We start from the raw sequence: 22,771 nt of genomic DNA on the forward strand, positions 1-22,771 counted from the left end.
ATCCATGTTAACAAATTGCTTGGGACAGAGTTCCCATAGCCTTCCAGGTAACCTGTTTTAATTGTCAACTGTTTTCGTAAGTTGAAATATTTTCCTAATACTAACCTCTTTACCCCTTGCTGCAATTTAAGCTTATTATTTGTTGCATGATTTTCTCTTCAATGCCTTTTCATTTGGAATTTTCAATGAACACTAACTTGAGTCATCCACATTTCCAGTGATGGGTTTCAACTACTTAGGATGTACAATGTCAGGGAGATCAGTGGAACTTTATGTATAATTTTCCATGGTGTCTCAACTCAAAACCAAGTGAATTAATCTAATGCAGCTTTTCCTCCCAAGACTTTTAAGCCCTCCTTCCAAACAGGCATAAACCAGAGATTATCACACATATTTGACAGGAAGTATGCATAGAATAAGCCAGGTCTGAAATGGAATTTGCAACAGTTATACATAAATGTGCTCCAACATATTTAATGTAATATGCATATCTGTGGACTTCACTAATTTTGTGTGTCCAAGGAATATAATTTAATTTCCTTGAATTTTTCCATTCATTAATAAAGAAAAATATTGCAAAACATTAAAATTATGTATTTAAAACTACCACTGCTAATATATAGATATATGTGAATAAAAAAATATATATTTGTGTTTTATTGCTAGTTTATTTTAAGATAAGCCATATTTTAAGATAAAAATTTTTTTTGTTCAGCATTTACTCTTGGAATTTGATAATATGTTTTAGCCAAAATTACTTTATGGAATAGTGGCAATATATTGGTAAATGCAACACCTACTATGTCCTATACCACATTATATATATATATATATATAGTTCAAATGCACAGTTGATTGTACTGTACTGCAGTTATTATCAGACTATTTATTGCACAATCCTATATCACATTAGTTGGCTGCCTGCAGCATTCTCATTTCTGTGACATTGCAGTTTATCAGTCTGCACAACATGCTTCATAAATCTCCATGACTTATATTTTCTTGCAACATCAGGGTTTTCATTACAGTTAAGCTGGATGTATACAGATGCCTACTTAAGACAAGTGTCCTGTAACAAACTTTAAGTTCTATCTTTCTCACAGAAGAATTCTTGTAAGAAAGAATTTGTATCTAATGTGACTAATTTTTCTCACTAATTAATGAGTACAATCATCTACTATTAAAAGTCAGATATTCTTTTCTGTAATTGTGGTGAAGATAATTTCATGCAGATGGGAATGCTTAGTTCTTTGTCCATACAATTACAATAAGCACACTTGAAAAGATCTTAGGCATTTATCTTTACAGCATTCTTGCATAATCAAGTTTAATCTATATGACACCAGAGAATCATCTGAGAAAATATTTAGTTCTTTCAAATCTGATAAAGTTTCCTACAAAGCCCCCATTGGAGTCTGAATATATTATCTTCTAAAAATCCTTGAACTTGTAAAATTTCCAATCAGCATTTTACATTTTGCCTGGAGCAGCATATCAAAGCACGGAGCATTTTATCAAGCTTACCCACCCTCCAACTTACCCTCTACAATTATGTATATGAGTAGCTCAAGTGCTAAAAGCCACTGAGGCAAAGGACAGTGTGACAAGAATTCTGAATTTCCAGGAAATACCTAGATGTGACCTCAGGATAAAAGCAGCTGAAAATTCAATCTAATAGTACACAGTTCTGCAGATCAGCATGTTGCAGTTCAAGCCTTTCAAAGCTGAAAATATCATAGAATTAATTTTAAGTCTTCAGGAAGCTCACAATTTTGAAAGCTTGCAATTGCCGTAACTACATAACTCATGTAGTTAAAATTTCTATCCCAAGCCCATAATTTCCTCATTAAATGTCCAGGTATCACTGAGGTGTGGTAATTGTCTTTTTTTGGCTATGTTTGTCAATAGCCATAGCATAGATGAGAGTTTTAGTTGAATGGATCTAAGTGACTTGCTATGCTGTTTAGTATCTTGCTTACAAGTAGCAAGGTGACATATGTTTCTTTTGCAATAATCATAACCCATTTCTTTTCCTCCATACGAAGTAGCTCAGACACTGTTCTTAAAAAAAAAAAAAGATAAAACTACACCTTTTACCTCAATATCTCTCAAAGATTTGCTATTACTGTATTTCTACTCTGAAAAGTGTCAACATCGTGTGCACCTTAGCTAATGAAGTTATGACAGCAACAAAATCCTTTTTCTACCCTGATTTTGACATGCTCTTGAAATCAGTTCACATCAAGGAGGATCCTATCCTCTGGGGATCATTCACTTTAAGTACTTGGTAGTGCATTCAAATTGACTTAAAGTATTTGGTAGTGCTTTCAGGTCAGTTTTGAAGAACAGTATTGCCAACTTCTCCATGAGAAGGAACTTTTGGAATTTTGAATCACAAGCCAGATGAAGTGGAACTACAAGCAAAGCAGGAGGCTCTGTTACCATCTTTGTGTGAGTGACTCCACAATTCCATCACTCACATTGAAGGTGGAGCAGAAAAGCTCTGATCACTTCTCCTGTTTGATTAAGAGTTGGCAGGAAAATACCTCCATGCTATGGCACCATACCCTGGCAATCCAATGCTGTCCGCAATGAATATTTATATGGCCCATGCAAAGTGCAAAAACTTTCTCAGGATACCAATGACAATATATTGCTACTCCATACTACTCCATACACCAGTGAACCTCAATACTATTTTAATATTTTCATTTTACTGGAAATTTTCTTGGGTAGAATAATTAATTCAAACCTGGATTAAAAGTTGCCTTTGACCAAAGATAATTTTATCCCCATCTGATGGAAATAAAATTGGCTTCAAGTTGAAATTCAGTAAAAAGAATTAATGAAATTGTTTCCCTCATTGCAATTTTATACCCTTTTCCTCTGCAGACCTTTCAGTTACATCCTTGACTCCATCTGAACATATATCAGCATTTAAGAGTGATCATGCTAAATAGCACATAATACCAGTATGTCCTTGAAGTATCAAACCAAATTCCAAGTACCCTTAGGTTCTGCAATCCTGTCTCTTCCTTTAATTTGTGATATACAGATTTAAACTTCTTGTTTTGTTTTTAAGCTTCTCTTTTTCATTATCTCTAGCTTTTATACCTCAAGGGGCAGAATTGTTCTGTTTGTTCTGGCTAAGGTTCCTTCCAGCATTTTAATTCTTTTTGTTTGAGTGGGGTTTTTGGTAGATTTTGTTTGGTTGGTTTGTGGTGTTTTTTTTGGTTTTTTTCAGAACTTCCCTAAGTTGGTGGGCTGATAAGACAGAACATAATCTGTCTACAATGATCAGCATTTCTGTATTACTTGTGTTTAGTCATCTTTGAATGACAGTTACTAAAACTGTCTTCAGAAGCAATGTAGCAATGTTCAAAATATTAGCTCTATAATTAAATAAAACTAAAATTTCAAAAAGGCTGTTACTTTTAGATAATTTTAATATCCAATATAACAATATAATAACTTATTTTGATATTGTGATATAAGTCTTACTTTGGTGAATAAAATGAACACAATAGCTAGAAGGGAAACATGGTTTTTCTTATATTCAATTGTAATTTATTAAATGCAAAAAATTTAGAAAAGCTATTTCAGCAATATGGCCTTTCTCCTTCCTTATCTTGTTTCAATAACAAATATTGAAACAAGAAACGTGGGAATAGTGTTTTGCAGATAGTATCTAAGAAATATCACTACATTATCTTTAAGATCCCTCCCAACCCAAGCCATTTGATAAAAACAGCTGTTACACACTTTTTTGTTTCCAGGAACTTACAGTATGGAGGTGATAAGCAGCCTTGAGAATACGTGAGGACAGCAAAAAATTACTGCAAAATTTTAACATTATCTAATAATATACATTTCCAGTACTAACTTCCCATATCCAAAATAAGTAATGTTGATTATAATATCAGAAATGTGAGATAGATTTCCTGATGACCCTGCCTAGATCAAAATATTTTGTCCTGTAAGCAAAGGATACAATCATGTACTTAAATTAGAGTGAACTTCCTGAAGCAGATTCTCAGAGAGACTGATGGCTCACCATGCCATGGTTCATCCAGCTGGTGAAAACCTCACTTGCAGGGAGACATCATTTTCACTTACTCTGCAATGACACAACTGGGTCTATGCTAATAGTAAAGAGTGAACTAGAGAGCTCTCCTCAAGGCTCCTGAGAATTCTGCCCTGTGGCAGTTCCCATTTAATTCAACATACTCAAACCATAGAGAATTTTTCAGAAAAAGACAGATGATCCCCTGGGATAATCAGGTCTGGGCTAAATTTATACTTCATAGAGGAAGTTTGATATGTTCTCTGTGGGAAGGAAAGATGGGCTTTCATGGATCAAAATTTCATGAGTTAATTTTTAAGAGCATATCATGAAGAAAAAAACAATGGATTGCAAATGATGCTTTCCATCTGACCTCTTTCTCTCTCCCTCTCTCTCAATCACTGTTTAGTACTAGAAGATATGAATTCATGAGAGCCAGCACTAATGAAAAATGCACTAGAACTTAACTGCATTTCAGAGCTTCTGGTGTCAAGGGAGCACGTAATGTCTCTGTCTGTCACAATGTAAATTATGTTGCTTCATATGATTCAGTTTGAAGATTCAGAAAATGGCATGGCCAAAAAAATAGCATATTTGCCAAACTTGATCTTTAATAAAGTATTTCTGATCACAGTCAAATGTTGATCCCCAATTACACCGCTATCATGCTGCAATAAATTGCAGCCAGCTTGTTATAAATGATAGGGGACACTAACAAAGATCATTTTCTGAAGACCCTTTCAGCCTCAGGAATATGAGAAAGCACTAGTTTCTTCATTTTTTTTTCCCTAGGGTTTTTCTGTGGACATAATAATTCTTTAAAATCTAAATATAAGAAGTCTTTGGTCTTTATAACTGGGATGTTTTTAGTATCTCCATTATGGTGCAAAAATACCATGTGACAATTTCTAATGACATAATGAAGATTGGTGTGTGCAACTCATATTCAAGACACAGCCTGCTTTATTGGTAACTTACTCAGTAAAAATTTCCCTATAATAAATTTGTGATGGAAGTCACAACATTTCCTGCCAGGCTCTCTCAGCAGTTAGGCAAACACAGCTATAGATCCATTTACACCCATGTGTTGGTTTTCAGCTTGTCAGAATTCAGATCAAGCAGCTAAACGTTCATCCTGAGAAAAGCAGGGTTAACACTGTGAACAAAGCACTAAGTGGGTGCCATGACCCCTGTGGTATCATGCAAGTCTGTAAAATCCCCTCACTGTAAGGCAAGAGCCTCATCACAGGAGTAGTCGACAATAACAGGAGGAGAGGATTTTCTTGTGTTTGAAAGTTTTGTGCGGTTTCTCCTTTTTGCAGTGAAAGGATTTAGCATAATTCAGTGTCTCAAAGATACTTAGCTACTGTTTAGCTGGGTGCTGCTGATTAATGTTTAGGTAGCTGAGAGAAATAATGAGCTTGGGAATGAACACGAAGAGCTGCTGCCACACCCCCAAGGAGAGGGGGAGGATGCAAGGGCAGCAGCACTAGCACACCTTGCAGGAGCTCAGGGGGAGGCTGTTAGTCACCACTACACCACAAACACAGCTCACCAGGAAGACCCCTTTGCTGCTTGCAAGACATTGCTCTGTACTCTGGAAGTGTTTGTATGATGTACAGAAACTTGCCCATATACAACCTCATATAGAAGAGCAGACACCCAGACACATACCTGCATGTAAACATCCATTAGCAGATAGTAGAGTTTGAACCAAACTACCCCCACTCTCAGTGACTGTACTTCTAGGTCAGCTCTGTGTGCAGGTTTAAAGGACAGTTCAGACATTTCAAAATATGTGAAATAGGAAGTCAGCTTTCTCATTCTAAAATTATTCTTAACTCTTAAAGTTATTTAAGGTTGAAAACAGTAGGAGAACGGAATGGCAGCCAGTGGTATTGACTGTAGGTATTCTGTGTGTGCTGCTGAAAACTGTTTCAATTTGCCTCAGTTATGATTTTTCAGCTATAGTACTAAGGCTACAACTTTGAATACAAAGCAAAGGGCACAATCCATTCTGAAATTGCTACTACAGCTGGATATACAATTTTTCTAAAGAACTGCATGAGGTACATTTCCTAACAGCCCCACAATTTTCAAAAGAACATTTTAAAAAGCTTATCAAAATATGTTACATAAAAAATAAGATGAAGTTCAACAGAGACAGTGACATCAACTGTTATCTGTTTTGCTGTTGCTTCTGCAACCTTATTTATGCACATCGATATTTTTTCATGACAGATATGGGATGTTGGACTCTGTAATCTGAAGTCTGCCATATTAGTTATCTTGCAAGACCTTCATTGAATAAAAGAGGTGGGAGAACATTAGGAGATATATTTGTACCTAACCTTGAGATAAAACTTAATTATCTGTCTCCTTATCACCAATCTCTGGCCCAGCTAGCAGCTTATTTATTTTTTATTTTAAATGTTTAGAATGCAATTGTGCTCATTAGTTATCTTATTTAAAATGAAAGCAATCTGATTTTTTTTCTGTCACTCTAGAAAGAAATTATTTTAACAGAATATCTTTCAGAAGTATTTTCTGCTGCTCTGTATTTCTGTCTGATCTGTATGGGCAGAGAGCATCACATGAAAAATGCATGCACATAGCAGGCACAAAACCTAACACTACGTGTGCCTCAGTTGGGCTGATAAGAAGTTCTGTACATTGCAGTAATAGCTGAATCTTGCATGCCCCTTTGCCTTTGCTGGCAAAATCTGCCTTCAAATGAGTCAGAAGCTAAACTCTGCCAGGTTTAACAAATGTCCACAGAGGATGAACAGATAGAATTATTTATTTCTATTAAGAATACCACAGAGTATATTTTACAGGAAGTAATTTCATTATCTGTTGAAGTGCTAAGGTTCAGAATTTCAATACACAAAACTCAATGATGCATTAATTTGATCCACCTCATTAGCATCCAGGCACATTTAGAGAAAAATGCCAGAATTGTTACAGTTGGTTCCAGTCATCAAAGTGATGGGCCCTCAGGGGTTTAACTCTGTAATTAACAGATAATATATATTTCACGAATAATATATATAATAAAATATATATACTGTATGATGTACAGTGTACATAACGTATCTCATAATACATGATTAACATATAAAAAGAGGCAATATTTAAAATCATATTGCCATGAAGTCAAATTAGGCTGCAAAAACGTTCCAAATTTGATCACTCTATCTAGAAGAGAGAAAACTTATAAAGAGCCACAGCTTTACATAATAGAGTACTTATTGCTACAGCTCAAAGAAAAGTAGGAGAAAAAGATCAAGGGCACCTCATTTGTCTTGCTTCTGCAAATGAATATGCAAACAGCAGGCAGAGAAACTGCAGCAACTCTTACAAGCCTACATCCTTTTCTACTAACAGGTAAGGTCCCCTTTCAGATATTCTCTTCTATTTATTTTTGCTATTTCAGCTACTTTTTAGAATGGACCAAGCTTGGTGAAACAAATGTGGTGAGGCAATTTTTATGATTTCTTGGTAAATTCCACATGATAGTTTTGTATACTGATATTTGGCATTAGATCCTACTTACTGACTCACAAAAGGTACCTCTGTCTCCTACAGCAGTGCATATATAAGGAATACAAAACCACTCACATGTGAACTGGAAACACCTTCTATCAAATAGAACCTTTACCAAAGAAGACTGAAGGACAACAGCTGAGCACAGAGTTCTGGCCAAACACATTCACATATTTGTATTGTATACTTCTCTAAGTCTACAGAGAAGGACCACTGAAAAAGTACCTCATGTTTAAAAGTGTTTCATAGACTGTATCATTGGCTTCCTATCACTGACAGTCCTGACATATAAAAAAGGCTAACTCCATCTCCATTTGAATAAACTTTATACTATTTAGCTATCTACTGATGTCAAATGGAGACAACACCTCCTCACCCAAACTCAGGCTTTTCCCTTAAGTACCTGAGGAACAATATGTATAAAGGCTGGCATTGGCTTATAGTCACAAGAACACTGACTAGTTAAAACATTTCTTATAAATTACTGCCTTGAAATGTAAGCATCCTTAATGGATTTTATGGAAATATTATGACAAAGAATAATTCAGACTTTAATTTTATCAAAATCAGGAAAGGTAAAATGCCCCCAAAAATGATCATTATCATTCTGAAAGAACAAACAACTACTAATTATGAGTTTAGCATTTTCTTGCTTAAAGTGATTCTTAATTTTACATATACTATGCCTGTTTTCTACATGAAGTGAAACTGATCCTTACTCTTTTGAATCTAGTGCTCACCATTGTGAAATTGTATTAGACATTTCAGTGCCTGTGTCTCTAAGATACATGGTGCCCTGTGGGAGAAAAATAGCTTAGAATAATTTTACTTAGCTATTAAACAATTATACCCATGTTCTCTTACACCTAGAAGGTGGTTTATCATTTCTATTGCTAAACTTAAAATAGCTACTATTTATTTTCACTGTCTGGGAACTTCAACATGACTGGTACAACAAAGATTCTAATTAGAGTCATCTTTCCTGTAACCTGACTGTCTATTGTTTTCCAACTCAAACAAGATTTGAATTTGAAGAACATACACTATGCTGGGTCTACGTAACTTGTAACAATTTTCTACCTTAATAGTCACACTGCAGCATTTGAAAATTGGCAATTATTCATTTTGCCATGAGCTGGTAAGTGAAGGAGTGAAACTCTCATCTCTGAAGAATGGTGTAGTAAATCATGGATGAGCAAAGTCAGGCACTCTCAAGGAAAGACTACCCTCTTGCTTACACCTAACAAAGCTAAAGATCCAATATGGCACTCCTTCTCATCACAGTACACATTTTATGTTAACTTTAATCAATTTCATCTCTAGAAATAAAGTGTTTTAAAAAGAAGAAAACTAGCTAGTTTTCCAACTAAAATCATGTTAGTAAAAATCTGACGCTGAAGAATCAGACAGAAAAACTCGATTCGTCTTCTTACAAACTTTTAACAAGCGGCGACACCATCACACAGTCATCTATAAATGCTACTTGCTAAAAATTTTGTGCTTAAAATAAAATAATCTACATCTGTTTAAAAGAATACATTGTGGATTTTTCATTGTGGAAATACATAAAAAGTAGAATTTGTATTTCCTGACCTCCACTATAAAACTGAGGTCTTTAGGCTGAATTGACCATTCAGGCTTGTCCATGATCTGTGGGAAATGAGAGGCACCTCCATAAGACAATTCCTGCTGTCCTCACACAAACATTCAAGATGGACAGGAGGAATTGTTCTCTGGAAGCTCCTTTTCTGCCTCCCTCCAAAATCCTAGTAGGGACAATATATAACTTTGGCTAATAAGTAATTTTTTGACAGCTAAGCTTTAAAAAGATGAAATAATTTTCTCATGCCTTTGGCTTGAAATCCTGGTTTTGTGGTGAGGTTTTGCTAGGGTTTAATTTTTTATTTTCTTGTGCAGACTGACTATTTTGGCTTGCAGTTTCAGTATCTCAGAGGCATCTGGCAAGAACTCCCACTGTCTTACACCTGCAATGCCATCAGAGACACGTTTGAGTCTGCTCCAGCGGGAGCTGATGGGGAGTGCAGACTCCCAGTCGCTCCCGTAACAGAATCACATCTCTGATGGGCAATGAGGAAGGCTGCCATCAGGCTATCAGGCTTTCAATACAAGTGTGGGCAAGAAGTAGAGCAGAAGAGATAAAGGTAAAGGGTCATTACAACACAGTTGCTGGTGATTAAATAAGGCTCGGAATCAAGCCGGGATTTGTTTTACTCCGTAATAAATCAACGGAAACATTTCAATTCTTCCTGTTCAGATAAAGGTATCTGAACTGAGCCAATACCAATTCTACATATTTCCATCTTCTGAGTAAACTATCAGCACACAATAAATACTCAGATTGTTGTACACACCCAGGTGGCTCAATTCTTTATGGATGCTATTTATAGTCTATAAAAAGTAAAAAGTACAGAAAATAAGAATGAGAGTGTGCTTATAATTGATATATTCTAGGAAGAAATTAAAAAAAGAATGTAACTAATATTCCATACCTGAGTAGAGGTTGCTTTGGATAAGAAGGTTGGTCACTGTTTTGGCAAGGCTGAGGTTTTCTTGTGACTTGCTTATAAATATTCCTGGCAGTTACTCCAATCCATAGCATAGTAGAGAGTGTAGAATAATGCAGTACAATGCCAACCTAAAAAAAGAGTGGACAATTCAACAACTCAGTAAATGGATCAGTAAAACAAGAGTTTTACAAGAGTCTTATTTCATAAGGGCACAGGCAAAAAAAATTTTTAATTGAATTTATAAATGCATCTAACATTTGCACTTAAAACCAGTTGTTTAATCCACCATAGGTAGCATTATCTGCAATACCAGAAGCAATGTTAGGAATTAGAGACATAAAAACATTTGTTTTCTAAGAACCTGTTTAATGAAAACATTTTACACCTGGATTTAAAGTGACTCTTTAATGACTCTTATTTTGTATCACACTCTTTAGCCTATCATGAGAATGCAATTTAAAATTTAATGAGAGGCCAGCATTTTTTTGCTTGCTATTATGCTATTTCCTTTAACTTTTCAGGAATAGCCTGCTGTAGCTCCCTTTCTGCTATACACAGGCAAGGTTGACTTCTGGAAATGGCATCAGTACTATTTGCACTGATAACTCCAGATTAATTTCAGACATATTTTAAGACAATTATAAACTTGTCTACAGAATTTAAAAAGAAAATGACAACTCTTGGCATTCCCCCTTAAAAAGAATTATAATCTCTAATAATGTTATTATCACTTTGTCCCCAAGAAACTGGTGTTTATCATTGAAAGGAAAACAAAGTACAAGCACCTCTAAAATGCTAACATCTTTGTTATGTTAGTAATTGTTATTCATTACTATGGAAGCAGTAATTGGAATTTTATCCAATCTCCAGTGCTTTATTACATCAGCTAAGTCTGCATCTGATTATATAAAATGAGGTTACCTTTGAAGCAATAACCTGACATTTCGCAGTGACAAGTAAAATATTGCTATAATTGGAAAGAACATAAAAGTTTAAGGAATACAGAGAATTGCTGAATAAAGCTAACACAAATCTATTATAATGATTTATTTGAACCAGTGTTCATTTTTGCTCCACTTAAAACAATTGATGGGCAAAGAAAAAAAATTCTATGCATTTTGTTTCTATTTAGTATTATAGCTCAAAACTTGAAGTTAGCAGCAAATATCATCAACAGAAAACCCTTTGTAATTTTCTCTGGGACTTGTTTGTCACATTAGACAAGGGAGGATAAAGCCTTCATCACTGCTACTGTTTGAGGTAAAAGAAGCAGAAATAAGAGAATGAGACAATTGTGTATTATGAGCTGGCAGACACTGCCAGTCCAGGGACTGTGCTGTCTGGACTTGGTTCACAGGCAGCTTGCAGAGTTTCTGTAGGGATGCCCTGAACAGAACCATGAGCAGGGAGGGGAGGCAGGAGGATGAGAAAGGGGGAAGAAGAAGGAGGCAGAAATAATGAGAAAGAACTGGGAAAAAATCTAGATATTTAGCTCCTAACCGCTTTCTCATTTCAGCATAGCCCTGCTGCTATATATTCTGTTTTTCACACAGGTACATGCAATAATAGGAACAGTTAAAATGAATTCCAGGTCAAAAGGCACCTATATGTGAAATTCTGAAAATGTATATGACCATATAGATAGAAATCATCAACCACCTAAATGAATGTAAGACCCAAAAATAGTACAACAAAACAATTTTATTGAACTTTCAAGCAGGCAACTGAAATGACTGAAAACATCACAGCCATGCCACACCTGCATCACATTGCTGTTTTTCACAGCGTGCTCATGTTTCAGCAACTGAGTTACATCTGATATATGGAGAAACTGAACAAACATGGAGGAGGCAAAAATGTTATCATCCTCTGTACTAACTCTTTCATGATCTGCATGTCTCTGTCAATAAAAGCCCCAAACAAAACAAAAAACCCAAATCCCCAACCATTTGCATTTCTTGCTTGAAGGAAACAAGGATTTATCCTGAAGATACAGGACCTCCTTATGACAGATTTGACATGACACAGCAGAAGTGTGGGATTTGGAAGGGTGCACTGAGCTGTTAGAGCAAATTCTAGAATTTTTGCTGATGTTCACTAATAAATAGTAAAGAAATGCTTGTCACACTTTCCATTGAAAGTTCAGTGTTTCAAAGTGCTGGGTTTTGTCTCCCCACCGACACCAGTTATGTCACAGAGATGCATTGTCCTCACTGTTGAGCTTGAGGACTGTGACTGCAAGTTCTTTTGTCCCCTCCAGTGGGATCACCTCTTGCTAACTCTCAGGCTAGGAAGACACCTGGGCCCTACATTGGAAATGCATGATAGCAGCTCATAACACGGGAGGGAAGGATGAGGCTCAACAGAAAGACCAATGTGGCTTTGTTCAGTACTTTTTGTTTTTACTCTCTTAGCAAATGCAGACTTGAGGTTATGCATGAAAGGTCCAGGGTACAAATTTAGCTGTGTGTATCTTATTACTGGATTTCTACCTCTGTAAAGCTTCAGAGGCCAAAAACTATATACAAATTAAATATCAAAGTGATAACTTAAAACTATTTTCACTATTAGCAGAACTTTTGTATTTCACATAAAATTGCATGGAAAGGGTTGAATTTTCCACACAGAATAAAGGCTTATGATTGGAAATATTGAAGTGATGACCCCTATTTTTAAGAAGGTTTTCTGTACCATTTGACAGGCCAAATGGTACAGAAAAAACTGCCAGAATATAAGCATTGATAAGAGCACTGTATCTAAAGCTCTTTAATAACCACAGTTATATGGTAAAAATTTTCTTGTTTTCTTGGATTCATTTTTAACACGTCCTGTGTTCTCAGAACTCTTATCTTTGGGAATAAGCACTAGCCTTTTGAATAGAAGATTATACTTTTCTTCAGCAAGAAGATGCTGTCTGTTTGTGCTCCTTCAATAAATTTCAGTACCCTAGAGATAAGTTAAGTTCCATATGATGCAGTTACCATGGCAATGACCAGAATACACATTTATGCAAAGCATTTTGGCACAAAAAGGTCTCTTGATCAGCTTTAAGTTGCACACAATTTTCTTTATTTTCCCCAAAATTTTAATTTAATTCTTTTTTTTTTCTAGTTGTAATCATATTTCAGATAAGATTGTACTTCTTAATTCAGTTTTATTTAAAGGACACAGATATCCACGAACATTCTGATTAAACTTTTAATCCTGCAACAAAAATTATTCTTTTCTGTAAGATGAAGGGGCTCAGGAATTTCTCTGCAGTCTGTAACACCAATGGATGTGAATATTTCATGATCTTTAAACATTTAGCATTAGCAAAACCCCATGCTCCCTCTTCACAGGTAGAAAATTTAGAGCAAAAAGTTCAGCTTTCTGAGCTGAACTTGTAGACTGCTGGCTAGTATGGAATGAGCTTTGCCTTTCTTGCTGAAGATCTACTGCCTAACAGAAATGAATTCTCAAGCAGCTTCACATATGACATTCATCAGGGAAAAGGAGATCTGAGCCTTGCCAAAGCTTACATGGAAGCTTTTATTTTATAAACCATATAGAGGTTCTTGGAGATGTGATTGGAGTGATCATGGAATAAAAAAAATAAGATTCTGCCTCTCTCCGTAACTTTTCTGCCTCCTGAATCTTGTGTTCAGTCCATTCTTCATGCTTCAACATGTTTAACTGATGATTTCATCCCCTAGCATCCATAAACTCATGGCTATCATCCTTTCCTCTGAAGCAGAAGCCACGAAACAGAAATCTTTGAGAGTACAGAATTGATGCCTCCCACACATGGGGAGGGATCCAGTAAGTTGTGTCTCCTTCTCTTTACATGAAAGGAATGAGCTTCCTCCTGCCTTCTGAAGCAAACTAATCTGAGGCTGGGAGATGGAAGGACGGAAGGGCTCACTGGCTGGCTCAAGCACCTTTCTGCTACTGTACTGCCTCTGATTTATCCCTGCTGCTCCTGAGACAACCTCTGCCTTGCTTCAAAGATTTTGCCAGTAAACTCAAGAGTCTGGATTCTACAACAGCCAACATTCAGTGACACCCAGAATGAGATTCAAGAGAAATCTAAAGAGTCTGTAAATTCATTCACTCGGGAAATGTGAGGAGATGCAATCAACAGATTGCATTCCAGACCAGCATTCGAACATCAGGATTTTTGTAAATCATAAAGACTGTAGAGCACACATGCATGTGAAAGGTCTATACAAAATCCTCTCTGAAACAGATATGTAGGTTTAAAAGGGAATTTTAGATTTTTAGATTCCACATAAAAATATATGTCTGACCATTTCTGAAAAGATTTTTTTGTGTGACTGTTTCACCTTGAAGGGGATTTGAAGGTTCTTCCAGCTGTCACAGAAAATCACAGGATTAATTCCTGATGTTTAAAACTAACCTGTAACTACACATTTATAGACAGAGGGTGATCCAAATAAAGCTAATTTAGAACCACCCTTTTAGGTTAAATTTGAAGGATAAAAGTTAACTTAGTCTATTGTTTCACATTCTTAAGTATGCTGCAGTGATTTTTTTTGTGGAAGTTTTAGGGATAATTACAATAGGAAAGGGAGTGGTTGACTGGCTTTTATGCAACATTTCAGTGATTAGGACAAAAAATACTTGCAGTTGGAATCTTTCTCTATGCACTCGGGAAATAAAAAGTGAAAATTGCATTGCTGCAGGTTGAAGTTGTGCTTTGAATTTTAGCAGAATGAAGGATACCTCTGGAATGGCAACTGATGGTGTTACACCTGTGGTATAACTAATATTTTAGTGCTGCTTGAAGCAGTAACATTTTCACAAATATATTTTTAAGCCCCGGTATCAGAGCTTTGGCATGTTGGATAATAAATCACAGACTAATTGGCTCAGGGTTATCACAGGACACAGGCATTGGGACTCAGAATTTTGAAAACCTTGCTGTCAGAAAGCAAAAAAAGATCTGTGGCTGGGTATGATGTGCTCAAAGTGAACAGTTTTCAGCCTCTGTTAGGAGCTATTGGAGCCTTGTCTTAGATTGCTTGGACCATTTCCTCCATTAGCTCTGTCTAATTACATCAGACAATTTCTACCAGGAAATAGAGGACAGTCTTTGTCACTTGTATTTTCCTATACTGTAACTACTGATGATATTAGCAGGTAAATAAATAACTTAATGAAACTGGTTAGCAGACATATAGGGATGGTTCAATTCTGTTTCTTTAAGTGTGCACATTTCTCAGCAGCTCAGGATCTGGCCCTATCCCACAGCCAGAGACAGATGCCACTGATAATGCACTTTATTAAGATACCCCTGTAGTTTATGTACTACTTATAAAAGGCTATTAATAACACATTTATCTCAATCAATTTTTCATTATAGCTGTTAATACCACGTTGCTACCATGCAAGCTGCAAAGTAAATAATCAGACAATGCCTGAAACAACAGATGGTCATTTGTGACCATGTAATTACATGGCCATGGCTGCCCTACAAACTAATCTGCTACTATCACTTGCAAACTGCAGACAAAGACAATAGTAAGTGATATTTCAATTTGCTAGAACTTACAAATTAATTATGACACAATACACTAGATACTGTGAGATATTTCTCTCCATCTAATGGACAATTTTGTCATTTAAATGAGTATCATGTAACAAACTTAGGTAGACTTCCCAGGTAGAACATCACAGTGCTTGCAGACCCACATGTGCCGTTTACTGGTGGTCATGCACAAGGATACACAAGAGGCTTCCAAAGCACCTCACTGAACACTGTAAGAGTGATAACTTTACTACAGAAAAATACCAATGACATTCATGAGCCCTGGTGCACTTCTACAAATCTGAGAGGAAGAAATGTTCAAGGCAAACAAATTGCAACACGGTCTCATCAGACATTACAGAAGATGACTGAAATGACTCACTTTACACATTGGACAGACTCAGCCTTTATATTCAGAGCAGCTGAATCCAGCCCTGTCTGTGCATCTCACCACACTACTGCCCCAAAAATGCTGAGGCAAGAGATATGAAACAGTCCAGCAGTGCAAACAAGGGCCCATAAATTACAAGTATGCTGGTCTGCTGTGTCTCCTTATGGATCATGCAGTGAAGCCAGGGCTACCCCCAGGCAAACAGTGCATGTGTCACAAAAGTGAAGCAGCAACTTTATCCCACACATTCAATCCAAAATACAGGAAGGATAGAAGTATTCTGGATTCATAGTTTTAAATTATCCTGTACAGCAGAGAAATATCAAGATTTTCAATGCTTTTCCTAAAAAAAAACAAAACAACAAGAATGAGGCAATCTGAGCCTCAGAGAAGTCAATGCTTTGATCACTCTCTTAGAGAAACTCATGTGACAACCAAACACTGATCATTCCCAGTACTGGCCTTTAAAAGATATGCTTATAATAGTTTATTTTGAAAAACTTAGGATCCAAGAACAATATAAGAAAAGAACTGCCAATATTATGTTAAGAACTCATTTGCAAATTTCAATTCTATTAGTAAGAATTACTGAGACAGATACTTACAGCTTGACATATGATTGGATATTTAATGCGATTGATTCCACCAGCAAAAACAGCAAATGTGAGAGCAGTGTGGAAACAAAAGTTGAGAAGCATGTGCCATCCTTTTCTGCTTATTCGGATTGTGCTGTTGAAAAAAAAGTCATATTTTAAAAATAAAACCCTCAACATATGTATTATAAAGATTACTATTCGGGAAAAACACTTAATTTAATAGAATAAAATTCTCAGATTCTTGAATATGTATGTAGCAATCTACCCATAGGACAGAGTCTGATCTATAAAGTACTGAAATAAATTATAAAAAAAGGTAAAAGAAATGGTAAAAATCATAAAATTCTACTGATTTAAAGTTTCCTCCACCAAATCAAGCATTTAAAGTAGAGTACTAAAAGCAAAAGGCTTATTGCATAGCTTCACGTATGCAGAACTTTAACAAGACATCTCTAAATGTCTAAATGGAAGCTGAAGATCAAAAGACATTGCATTAACTTCACATAATTAATATTTAGCAGCTTCTACAGCACAATACATTCCTACTCATTTAAATTGCTAATGGTCTTTAACCAGAAGTATGTAGTTAAAATGGCATTTATATAAATTTTTCATATCAAAGAAAACACAAGTTTTCTAAACCCAAAATTTAAAAGACAAAGAAAGTTCCTTTAATCCAGTGATAGTTACCAGTCTTCCAACCAAACTTGGTCTTAAAAGTCATTATGGCAAGTGTAGCTGACCAAAGGGCTGCTCGACTGGAATTTGCCAGAAAGCACCTTAATAGTGTTAATGGTTTTATATGTTGAGTTTGTTGAGTTAGAAATTTTAGGAAAAGTGTACAGAAAATGTAAACATATGTGAGGAAAGCTCAGAAACAGCCTAAGACAGGTTGACATAAACTTTGTTTTGATTTCTCTGGTGTAAATTGCATTGCTGATGTTATTATCCAACAGTAATTCAAATACTTGTAATTTATCTTTACAGCAAAGGTTATAAAAATTCAAGTGTTGTGCCGACCATTTAATATGTGCTTAAAATGGAATTCTTACCTGTGATGGACAATGTAGGTGATAATGGAAGCAAACAGGCACAACAACATCACTGCAGTACATGCATAAACCACAGGGTGCAGAAACTCCCCTGGGTACTGGGGGAAAGACAGCACTGTCTTAAAATCCTGGGGAAAGAGCAAAATGATTTAACATTGTTAGGCATGTGTGAAACTGGGACTTCATTCCAATATGTCCTGTCATTTCTAGCTGTTCCCTTTCAAGGGCAGGAAAAAAAAAGATGAACTTTTAATGTAGATACAGTTCATGAATTTGCAATAACAGACTGCTCCTTCCTCATCTGCATAACGTTTGCTAGACAAAAATTAACTTTTTTGTACAAGCAGACATATCCTAATTAAAAAAAAGGTCTGAAAAAATACACAGAATAATACATTTTCCCAGCATTAGCAGTATCTGGTCCTTCTGATAACATGAACTTTATGAGCATATTTTACTAAGATATTAAGAACAAAATTTCAAATCACCATAAAGGTCTCCAAATGACATATATACGGCTGCAGAAGAACCACTCAAAGTAAAAAAGAACCATGAGAATACACTCAAATTATCAACTCGCTCAAATATAATTACCAGTTGATACAACTCCTGTAACCCAGTGACCTTCACACTTAGTTGGAAGTACTCTACTCCCTATAGTAATTCAAAAGTAACTTGGACAGCTATATTAACAGCAGAGTAAAGATCCATGTGTTCCTTTTGAACATGTTAGTGCCTAGTAACACAATTCTTCATGAAAAACAATGAAAAACTATCCATATCTCTGTAAAATTAACCTTATCAAATTCCCATTCTAAATTACACATTTAGGAGAGCTAAATCTGGAGGTGTGATGGATGGAAAGCAAAAGGAGCCCATTACATATAACAGAATGTCTTCAGACTGTCTGAATTACAGCAGACATTCCATTCCCTGTAATGCGTTAAGCCACAGGGCTTAATGCATTACAGGGAATTTGCTTGTGGCACTACATTTCTGCACACAGATACCAAAATTTATACACAAAACTTATCACCTGAGTGCAAACACAGTGTCATCTACATGCCACTTCCCATGTGCAGAGGCACTAACTCTGCACATAAAAATGAATATACATCCCAGCAGACAAAGCTAAAATCTGAAATAGTACCAAATATGATAATCCAGCAAACTCTAACTTTAAAATATTCGCAAACATTTAAAATACTTTTTTCTTATTTGTCAGTTTTAGGTTCCCTTAGAAGAAGATTCAATACATTATTTTGCTGAGGTGAAATCTCCCCTTAGGAAATTGGGACTGTAATGCTAATACCTCTGTTTAATTGCATTTGCATGCAGAGAGCTGATTTCTAGCACCATTATTTATGAATATGAATTTGTCCACGTACAAGCAGATAATGTTCGTGAGTATATGCAATTACTAAATGGTGAGAATTTAGTTAACCTTCTAAAATGATCCTCTCAAGTAACTGATGCCCTGGTAGTTATTATTTTCCTTCATTATTAGCTTTAAAGTTTCTAAGATTGATTGTTCCAGTTTCTCCAGATGCATATGAATGTCAGCTCTAAACAGATATAAAACACAACATATATAAAAAGGACCATCAAAATGAAAAATAACTTATGAACAAAATGCCAACTACATGTTATCACATCCCATTTCTCTTCATGCACTTCCTCAGCTTGCATGTAAACCTCAGTTAAACCTGCTCTGCCCCTCCTGTCCTTCACACAAGTTTTCTCTCTGCCCTGCCCAGTTCACCAACACCCAGGGTGAGAGGTGGAGTCACTTCTCATGGAGGAACTCAGCTTATGCTGTCCCATCTAGAGGTGTCAGTTCTTGCTACTCTTCCCTCAATCACAAATGGAAAAGAAGAGGAAAAGAACTCTGTCTTTGGATGTGCTAGTTTTTTAGCATGACAGACCCAGGCTCTTAAGGCCTTCTCATTCTTGTTTTCTTCCAGTGTGCATGAATAAACACTCAGGATTTCATGACTTCGTAACTTTCAAATAATTCCTTAAAAGTCTGTTGGTTCAGAACTGCCTCTGAATGTCCACTCAAACACCCTTTTTCACCCTGCTCATCTTTTTCTCCCATGTTTTTATTTGCATCATCTCCCCATTGATTCCTTTATAGAGTAAGTCTCTCGATTTAGATGAATAAGTATTTAACAGGAATGTTCAATACAATTTTAGCTCATACTATGAGTAGTAATGCAAACAACTGGACAATTTAAACAGAAATACTCTGCTGAAAATGATAAAACATTTACTTCTAGCTCTTACTGATGTAATTATATTTTCATATACTATAGTACACTTTGCATAAATTTAGGTACACAATTTCTCTGCATTCAGAAATGTGTTACTGTAAACTATACAGTAGTAGCAGCACAGTTATTTAAAGAAATAAGTAAGTTGGATATCACTGTGAAAAGTTAAAGTTGTGAAAAAGGAAGCACAGTGAAGTTACACATTTGAGATGTGTAGTTACACATTTGAAAAAAAATGAAAGCAATTTTACTTGAGCACCATTACTGTGTACTAAAGAACTAGTTTTTAATAGTGTAAATGCAAGGTTCAACATCTCCCTGTGTTTGATCATCAGTATAAAAGCAAATGCCATGTGTCCTACAGGAATACAACCATTTTGCCTGCAGAAGAATGAAGAACAATCAGCATCTTAAAGCTAATTCCATTTTTAAATACGAGTTTTATCTCTTATCTAATCTTCTACAGTAAATAAATCATAAAATTTGGAGTATGAAAATCATTAATGCCAAAGTAGAATATCCTTTTTAGAAGTTTTGTATATTGAAAACTGATTTCATTATAGATATATAAGAGATGTATCTTGTCTGTTCTCTGATGATAATTAAACCTTATTGATCCATCAACTTCCCTTGAGTAATCTTCTGGGGAAGACAACATGCAGAAAAGAAGCATTTTTTTAAATGCTGTATGCAAAGCAGCAAAATTGTATGTTACATTTTAAAAAGTTAGGTTTGATTTTATTTCCTAGAGGGGATTCAAATCATTATGATATTGAAAATTCACAGCAATTATCCCAGGAAAATGAATACTTACAAATCCTTGATCATTATAAACTGATGGCTACAACTATGAGGCCCGTTCGTTGTTGTCTAATGAGAAACTGTCATCATTCACCCTTTTAAGATGGTGTGAAACAAATCAAGTGGTGAGCACTTGGGGCACATGAGGTGAATCCCATATTGAGCCACATTACCAAGACTGCACACAGCAGAGGAGGGAAATTATTATTCCCTGCTATTCACCACTTGTGAGCCAAATCTCAACTACTGTGTCCAGTTTTGGGCACTTCAGTACAAGAATGACATTGCTGAATTGAAAGGAGCCCAGTAGAAGCCACCAAGACAATAAAATGTCCCAAGGCCTAGATTCCAGGCCTTTAATTTCCATCTATCTTCCAAGAGTTGGCATATTTTACTGAGCTTTACAATCTGAATCCATTTACCTGCTGGCTGAAGTTGCACCATGATGAATGCAAGATCCATTAAGCCAACAGAAAGGAGAAACAGAAAGAAAGAGCTTGAGCCAGAGATCTGATTTGTGGTAAAATCACTGCCTTTTGGAGGAGACAAGCCTGGAATTTTGAGCCCAGTACCAAACCAGTTTATGCTTTTTACAGAGCAAATAATACATATTATTAAATGCAATTTAATAAAATGTACGTGGGAGGAAAAAGATATAAAAAGCAGACCTTGCTCTTAAGAGTACTCTAATTCCAAGGCTTTGTGCAAAAGAATGTCAGTCAGGAATATTCTTTAAAAAGCAGCCTTTTCTGGGGGCTGGACTCAATACTGTCCATATGGGCTCAGCATTCTCTGATGAGCATGAGCATTTCATGAGCAGAGAGCAGTACATGCCAGCTGAGGACTGAAGTGAGGAGCATGTGCCTCTCCTTGCAGGCTCTTCACACTGGGAAACATCTATACATGTGCAGATTAATCTAATTCCAGGGAATTCTGCAGTTCCCACTACAACAAATGTTGATTTTACATATAGCAAGTAAACTTTCTGGATCACTTTCACAAACTTTGGTGCATAAACTCTACTAAGGTCTATGCTATATGTGTTTAACTTTGTGTTTAAACATTAAAAAAGACTTGAAATGTTCGTTCTTAAGCCTCTTGTTATAGGCAGTCTGATTTTTCAAAGTACAGAACAATGTTTCCACAGCCTGCTATGAGAAAACCCTGTGTTCTCGATGGGGAAAAGTCAAATACTGTAATTATGTCAACCTTCTTAATGACATCTCTGTAATACTTCCCCAACTCATGAATTAATTTCTCAAAAGGCTTAGACAGTCTGCTTAATTTGCAGAAGACCTGAAAGATGGAAGTTTAGAATTCTGTCTTCAGAATTGAACAGGCTTAAGAAATTCTGCAATTGTTTCCAGTAACAATGAAAATGTTGAAAAAGCAGCTTTTTTTGTACCAGATTGGAAAGACTACAAAGATTGGGGGGATGCTTGCAAAACAACAAGAGAAAAGTGCCCTAACTCTTGCTGTGATCCATTCCTAGCATCCTGCCTCTTCTCAGTTTCCCATTCACACCATTTTCCAAGGTTTGCTTCCAGAACAGTTTCAAATATGCTCTGGTTTTGTCAGTTCAGTCTCCCCAGCCCTAATTATTTCATACAAGCATCCACTGAATGTATGCTGCTTCTACAAATAATTACTCCTTTTGCACATAAAGCAGACCCAAAACTCCAAACCTATGTTGGTTGGAATAATATGACAAATTGTGACAAAATAGGAAAGGAGCTGCTTTTATGTTGATTTAATCTTATGTTGATTTAACTTTTAGGATTACAATTAGAAGTGCTAAGAATATTTATTAATCCATTTTATGTTAATTGGGAAGTATCATACTTAGATTTAATATTTTTATTTGTGTTTATTTGGCAGATTTGAGGAAATTACTATTGACAAAGCAGTCTAAGGGGGAAAGGAAATGCTGTATACAATTACAGTAATATCCATCACTATTGAATTTCTATTGTGTTCTAAGAAAAATGAAA

The 22,771-nt window shown here is 35.8% G+C and overlaps 1 protein-coding gene across 1 annotated transcript in view; it reads right to left on the minus strand.

Annotated features, from left to right (window-relative positions):
- The window catches only part of LOC139595648 (adhesion G protein-coupled receptor A3-like), a 158,353-nt gene that overhangs the window by 22,295 nt on the left and 113,287 nt on the right, over positions 1-22,771 (minus strand). Inside the window, exons 13-15 of the mRNA XM_071439187.1 lie at positions 17,707-17,834; positions 16,664-16,787; positions 10,120-10,265 (exon numbers count right to left, since the gene is read on the minus strand). Coding sequence (XP_071295288.1) covers positions 10,120-10,265; positions 16,664-16,787; positions 17,707-17,834 — 398 coding nt within the window. The remainder of the gene's footprint in view (positions 1-10,119; positions 10,266-16,663; positions 16,788-17,706; positions 17,835-22,771) is intronic.

Source organism: Agelaius tricolor, unplaced genomic scaffold (assembly GCF_023055355.1).
Source record: "Agelaius tricolor isolate 1412-34295 unplaced genomic scaffold, bAgeTri1.0.p SCAF_13, whole genome shotgun sequence".
Taxonomy (NCBI): Eukaryota; Metazoa; Chordata; class Aves; order Passeriformes; family Icteridae; genus Agelaius; species Agelaius tricolor.